The sequence below is a fragment of the Galeopterus variegatus genome, unplaced genomic scaffold, assembly GCF_000696425.1.
Source record: "Galeopterus variegatus unplaced genomic scaffold, G_variegatus-3.0.2 Scaffold269, whole genome shotgun sequence".
In the NCBI taxonomy this organism is placed as follows: domain Eukaryota; kingdom Metazoa; phylum Chordata; class Mammalia; order Dermoptera; family Cynocephalidae; genus Galeopterus; species Galeopterus variegatus.
In genome coordinates this window covers 746,605-752,877 of record NW_007726380.1, presented here as the reverse complement: position 1 = coordinate 752,877, position 6,273 = coordinate 746,605, and the positions used below count along the sequence as shown (strand labels likewise).

Below are 6,273 nucleotides of genomic sequence, written 5' to 3'. Positions count from 1 at the left end.
TTTTTTTTTTTTTTTTTTTTTTTTTTTTAAAGATGACTGGTAAGGGGATCTCAACCCTTGACTTGGTGTTGTCAGCACCACGCTCAGCCAGTGAGCGAACCGGCCGGCCATCCGTATATAGGATCCGAACCCATGGCCTTGGTGTTATCAGCACCGTACTCTCCTGAGTGAGCCCCAGGCCGGCCCTGTAGTTACTATATTTAATTCACAATTCCAGGACTTTTCTTTTTGCCTGGAGGGTTGGAAGGCAGCTGGCCAGTACAAGGATCAGAACCCATGACCTTGGTGTTGTAAGGCTGCGCTCTAACCAACTGAGCTAACTGGCCAGCTCTTGTCTTCCCTTCTCCCCACCCCACAATTCCAGGATTTTAATGTGCACTGAAATAGGATTGCTTTGGAGTTTGTCCACTTACAGCTGCCTTCCTAAGGTGGTCTTTTGCAAATATGTCACACATTTGGGGATGAAGAATTTAGTCTTTTCAGCCAATTCCAAATAATGTGTTCCCTATTTAAAATATCACCTATTCTTATTTTCAGTTAAGTCAAGCTGTAAGTTGATTTACATTGTCTTTCTCATCCATGGCCCACAGGCTCAGATTTGGGTTATCTAAAATTTACAGAGACTAAGTAAAATAAAAGGCAGTTTCAATACATTTCAGTGGACAGAGGACATGGACAGTTTAGAGATGTGGGATGCCAATTATTTAGTAAGTTTTGGTACTAATTAAAGAAAATTACAACAATTCAAGGGGCTGGCCGGTTAGCTCAGCTGATTAAACTGAACGTGGTGCTGATAACAACAAAGTCCTGGGTTCAATCTGGCCAGCCTTCAAAAAAAAAAAAATTCAATGAAATTTTCTACCTAATGAATAACATTTTCGTGTAGAGAAGAGTTGAAACAAACATTTGTTTTTGGTGACAGCATCAATTAATAGAAAATTTTCATTTAGAAAAAGATTTGATCATAATCATCAATGTGTTCACTCTTTTGAAAAATTGTAGCAGCATTTAATTTTTTTTGGCGGGGGGTGGGTTAAAACAACAGAAATCTATTCTCTCACAGTTGTGAAGTCTAGAATCTGACACTGAGGCAGGGCCCCACGCCGTCTCCTAGCTCATGGTAGTTGCCGGCAATCCTTGATGTTCTTGGACTGCAGCTGCGTAACTCCAGTCTTTACTTGTGTATGTCTGTGACTTCGAGTGCTGTTCTCCTCTCTGTCTCTGTAACAGCATGCTGCATGTTCAGAAAGTGGGGATTAGGGACTGGCAGTTTAGCTCAGTTGGTTAGAGTACAGCCTTGTCACACCAAGGTCATGAGTTTGGATCCCCAAACCGGCCATACCCCCCCCAAAAAAAAACAAAAAAAAAAAGAATGAAAGAAAGTGGGGATTAGCTCAGTTGGTTAGAGAGCAGTGTTGTAACACCAAGGTCAAGGGTTTGGATCCGTACCAGCCTGCCGCCAAAAACCAAAAACTACATGCAACATACCCACTCAATGTAGCCATTAATTTTTTTCTTTCTTTCTCATATTTAAAGGTTTTATCAATGTACCCATGAAGAAGGCTAAGCAATTTATGGTCAAGAGAAAAAAATATGCTTTGGGTGGTTAAAAGTAAAAAAATGAAATGAAATAAAATTCCTGGAATATCTTAAACCTTTAAAGAAAAAAAAAGGGTAAAAAAAGAAAGAAAAGAGTACATGAAATTTCCTGTGCACTGTGATCTTGACATTCTAAAAAATGCCTCTGGATGAGAAATAAATAATTATCAACTTAGGACCAAAAATGTTATTTTTGAAATGGAAAGTACATTTAGATCCATAATTTTTTTTAATCCAAATTTACTACCAGCATTTATATTATTTTTTAAAATTATACTATGGTTCTGTGGGTAAAATTTTATGTTTCTCAAAAATCTTAAGTATCATCTCCATACTGGCCAGCTGCCCTCCCCCCCCCAAAAAAAAAAAATTCTTAAGCATCAATTTTTAAATAAAAACCAAATGTTTCAATCAATTTCGGTATAAGAATGAAGAGTGTGGCCTTTAAACCTGTAAATACAATACTTTTTTTGTTTGTTTTGTATTTTGGCAGCAGCAAGTACGGGGGTTGAACCTTGGACCTTGGTATTATCAGTACCACGCTCTAAATGACTGAGCTAACTGGCCAGTCCTAATTTAGGATAAAATAAATACCAAGTTTGTTTTAAGTAAAAAATGCATTTTCCCACCCAAGGAAGGAACTAATTTTCTTGGAGATAACTCATACTTTAAAAAAGGAAGAAGAGAAAAAAGAAAAGCTGACTCCATAGAGTGAGGTGGTTACGTACTAACGCCTTGATGCGAGGACACAGCACAACAGTAGACAGAGTTCTGCCCACAACTGAGAGGATAATTCTTTTAATATGGGTTGTTTTTTTTTTTTAAGTCTAGGTGTGGCAGAGTGAATTTTCCCAAGAATACTCTGATAAAAGGATGACTCTGGGTCTATTTGCAATTCTTCAGTGCAGTGCCTCTCTAAGCCTGTTGCCACAGACCTGTCTGCAGGGTCAGCGTGAGCACCAGGCTCCATGACTTGGGCATGGATTGGCCCGTATGAGGCAGCCCATGAGCTAAAAATAGAAAGTTAAGAATGATTATATCATCTTTGGGGTTCCTCCAGCTCTGACATTCTACGGACAATAAAAGTGTTAGAGGAGGGGAGGCTCCTTTGTCTAAATTCCATGACTCCTTCTTTCTGAAGGCAAAACAAAGACAGGTGGGGAAGGCTGTTCTCCATGTCTTGTGCTTTGCTGGGTGGCATCTTCCTGAGTCCACCTCAGTCCAGAGTCTTGTCATGCAAGAGAAATCTAGAAAACTGCTCTGGGGAGGAAGGGTGGCTGTACATGAACCAAACCAAATGACCAATTTATGAAGTGACAATGAGCAGTATAACAGCACGGGCACCAAGCACTCCCACTCCTGACCCTGGACTTTCCTCCCAGTGGGCCCCTCTTTAGAAGGGGGCTCATTGGGACAGGAATTGGAAGGAAGGACCAGACTCCAACCTGGGAGGCTCAGGGAAAAGCCTGATGCATCTGCACACGACAGAGGCGTCCCTTCTGCTCCTGAACTTGGATGGACAGAGCAACGTTATCCCCAGAGACTCCCCACGTCCTTCCTTCCCTGACTGACTAGGACCCCCTTCAGCTGCACGTTCCTTCTTTAGATAGACCGATACCTTCTTTCCTCCCTGGGGACGGTCCAGTCCAGCCCGCCTGGGCACTCAGCTCTGTGTGGATTTTGAAGTTTTCTTCCCTTTATTTCCAATTTGGGTGGGGGTGGAGCGGACAATCTCACTGCTACCTCCTCTGCAGAGGGCTTGGAGGGTCAGAGGGTCCTCTCGCTCCTTGAGATTGCACAGAGGGCTAGGTCCTCAGGCGTCCAGGAAGGGCCCGGTCCAGGAATGCGAGGAGGCGGCGCCCTCCCGGGGGCTGGAGCAGCCGCGGGCGCCCGGCGCAGAGCCTAGCAGGGGCGCGTCTCCGCGCTCACCTGCCATTGGCCAGGTGGGGCCACCCGCCCGCTGGTGGCGGCCGCGCTATAAGTACGGAGCGGGTGGCTGCGGGGCCAGGCGCGGCGCAGGATGGTGGACAGTGTGTATCGGACCCGCTCCCTGGGGGTGGCGGCCGAAGGTCTCCCGGACCAGTACGCCGACGGGGAGGCGGCGCGCGTGTGGCAGCTCTACATCGGGGACACCCGCAGCCGCACGTCCGAGTACAAGGCCTGGCTGCTCGGGCTGCTGCGCCAGCACGGCTGCCGGCGGGTACTCGACGTAGCCTGTGGCACCGGGTGAGCTCGGACGAGGGCTGGGGATGTGGGCCAGGGCGCCGGCCCGCAGGACCACGGCCGGGCACGTCGGGGCAGTCTTCACCAGCCCGGAGCCAGAGCTGGAGCCGGAGCCGGGTGGGGGCGGGACACCAGGGCCGGGAACCGATGCCCGCCCAGGCAGAACGGGCACGCCGAGGGCACGGGCGAGGCTGGTGGGAGGAAGGGCCCGAGGAGACCGAGAATGAGAGTGAGGGCAGAAAAGTGAGGCTGCATGAGGCAGAGCAAGAGCAGGATCCCGGCTCCAGCACCGTTCCTCCTGCGATGGCCTTAGACAGCGTTAGCAGTTAACATTCGTTCAACATTTGCCGTGCCAAGAGCTGTGCCAGAGCTTTTGATACATCCGTTTCCCAAACCCTCACAAAACCCCACGAGGTAAGTAGTAATATTCCCCATTTACTACTGGGGAAATCAGGCCTCAGAGAAGTAAAAGTCCCCTATCCAGTGGAGAGGAGATCCAGACCCAGGGTGGTTAGGGTCTGGACGGTGCTTTAAACCACCATGCACTACTGCCTCCTGTGCACAAGTTATTTAACTTCCAGGAGCCTCGGTTTGCCTATTACTCAAATGGAATAACATCATCTACCTCACATTGCCATGAGGATTGATGCACACCTGTAGAGTGCCTGAATCTGAACAGGTGCTTTTTTAAGAAAAAGTTGCTATCTGGTGATAAACAGATTTGCAGGTCAGTTCAGGTCAGTAGACAGGGCTTGGGGAGAGGAAGCAGAGGAATGGACTCAAGGGCTGAGACAGAAGTGTCCTACACAGGGCCTTCTCCTTGCCCTCCTAGGCTCCACTGACTGACACTCTCTGCCTCTCATCCCTGTCCCTGCCCAGGGTGGACTCCATCATGCTGGTGGAAGAGGGCTTCAGCGTGATGAGCGTGGATGCCAGTGACAAGATGCTGAAGTATGCCCTTAAAGAGCGCTGGAAGCGGCGGCACGAGCCTGCCTTTGACAAATGGGGTATGCAGGTCCAGCCAGGCCTTCCCAGCCAGCTGCTCTAGCCCAGCCACCAGGAACACTGTTCTCTCTGCCCTAGGCTCCTGTAGGTGGGGTGGGGTGATTTGTATTCCTCTAGGGGAGCAAAATTACTGTCATTTCCCTGCAAAGGGAAGCTTAGGAACCAGAATAAGGTACTAGGAGTGAAGAGCTAGTTTTAACTGTGTTTATATTATCCTGTCTCTCCCCCAAATAAAAAACCATAAGTGCAGAGCCCTCTTTCCTAACCATGGCTCCCTCTTCCCTTCTCATCCTCAATGATCTCCTACCTACTAACTGGATTGGGAGTCCCTGTGTGTGCCCTGGAGACTGAGGTAGGACTGCATTGGTGGAGGTGGGTGCTACTGGTATGGTGCCACCCTGATTTCTCTTCCTCTTCCTGGCCCTCAGTCATTGAAGAAGCCAACTGGATGACCCTGGACAAAGATGTGCCTCAGTCAGCAAGGGGTAACTTTGATGCCGTCATCTGCCTTGGAAACAGTTTCGCCCACTTGCCAGATTGCAAAGGTGAGAGAGGGTGTAGCCTAGGCATGGCCCTTGTCTTCAGCTATACCCCTTTCCACAGATCCCTGGGTGCCTGAGCTCTGTCCCTGTGGAGGGGAGAGATGGGAGGGGGACTGGTGCTGGGGGCCCTGAGCAGACAGAGCCTTTCTGCTTCTGCCTGGCACTCAGGGGACCAGAGTGAGCACCAGCTGGCGCTGAAGAACATTGCTAGCATGGTGCGGTCAGGGGGCCTGCTGGTCATCGATCATCGCAACTATGACCATATCCTCAGCACAGGCCGTGCACCCCCAGGGAAGAACATCTACTATAAGGTGGGGCCCACCAGGGGAGGGAGGGTCCAGAGTGGGAGGTGTGATCTAGGGGGCCAGTAGGTTAGAAGCTAAGGCAGCCTGCACCGCCTACAGAGTGACTTGACCAAGGATGTCACGACATCAGTGCTGACAGTGAACAACAAAGCCCACATGGTGACCCTGGACTACACAGTGCAGGTGCCGGGGGCTGGCCAGGATGGTTCTCCTGGCTTGAGGTACCACTTGGCTCAGCGGGGGTGAAGTGGTGGTGTGGGGGGGAGCTGAGGCCACCAGGCTTATGGTTGGCTGGGGGCACTGTTGCAGTAAGTTCCGGCTCTCCTACTACCCACACTGTCTGGCGCCTTTCACGGAGTTGCTCCAAGCAGCCTTTGGGGGCAAGTGCCAGCACAGCATCCTGGGCGACTTCAAGCCTTACCAGCCAGGCCAAGCCTACATTCCCTGCTACTTCATCCACGTGCTCAAGAAGACTGACTGAGTGTGGCCTCAACTCCCATACCCTCTGCCCAGATGCTGCCAGGCTCTGTCTGGGCAGGTGGGGACAGGCAAACGGAAGGGTAAACAATATAGCTGGTGCCTTTTTCAGTTCCTATGTG

At 49.6% G+C, this 6,273-nt stretch overlaps 1 protein-coding gene and 1 long non-coding RNA gene across 2 annotated transcripts; one reads left to right on the top strand and one right to left on the bottom strand.

Annotated features, from left to right (window-relative positions):
* Positions 1 to 979: 979 nt before the first annotated feature.
* Positions 980 to 3,455, bottom strand: LOC103585754. The gene is made up of 2 exons (XR_550102.1): positions 3,218 to 3,455; positions 980 to 1,221 (listed from the first exon to the last, which is right to left on the bottom strand). It is a non-coding gene; the product is annotated as an uncharacterized LOC103585754 (long non-coding RNA).
* Positions 3,456 to 3,562: 107 nt separating this feature from the next.
* Positions 3,563 to 6,269, top strand: GNMT (glycine N-methyltransferase). Its single transcript, XM_008566817.1, has 6 exons — positions 3,563 to 3,825; positions 4,702 to 4,829; positions 5,256 to 5,372; positions 5,538 to 5,680; positions 5,774 to 5,895; positions 5,984 to 6,269. Exons 1-6 carry the CDS (start codon positions 3,620 to 3,622, stop codon positions 6,153 to 6,155), a joined length of 888 nt encoding a protein of 295 aa, XP_008565039.1. The 5' UTR covers positions 3,563 to 3,619; the 3' UTR covers positions 6,156 to 6,269.
* The last annotated feature ends 4 nt before the right edge of the window (positions 6,270 to 6,273 follow it).

Coding starts and splice junctions, on each gene's coding strand:
- GNMT (XM_008566817.1), top strand. CDS start 3,620: ATGGTGGACAGTGTGTATCGGACCCGCTCCCTGGGGGTGGCGGCCGAA. Junction 5,373..5,537: donor CCACTTGCCAGATTGCAAAG/GTGAGAGAGGGT, acceptor CCTGGCACTCAG/GGGACCAGAGTGAGCACCAG. Junction 5,896..5,983: donor GATGGTTCTCCTGGCTTGAG/GTACCACTTGGC, acceptor GCACTGTTGCAG/TAAGTTCCGGCTCTCCTACT.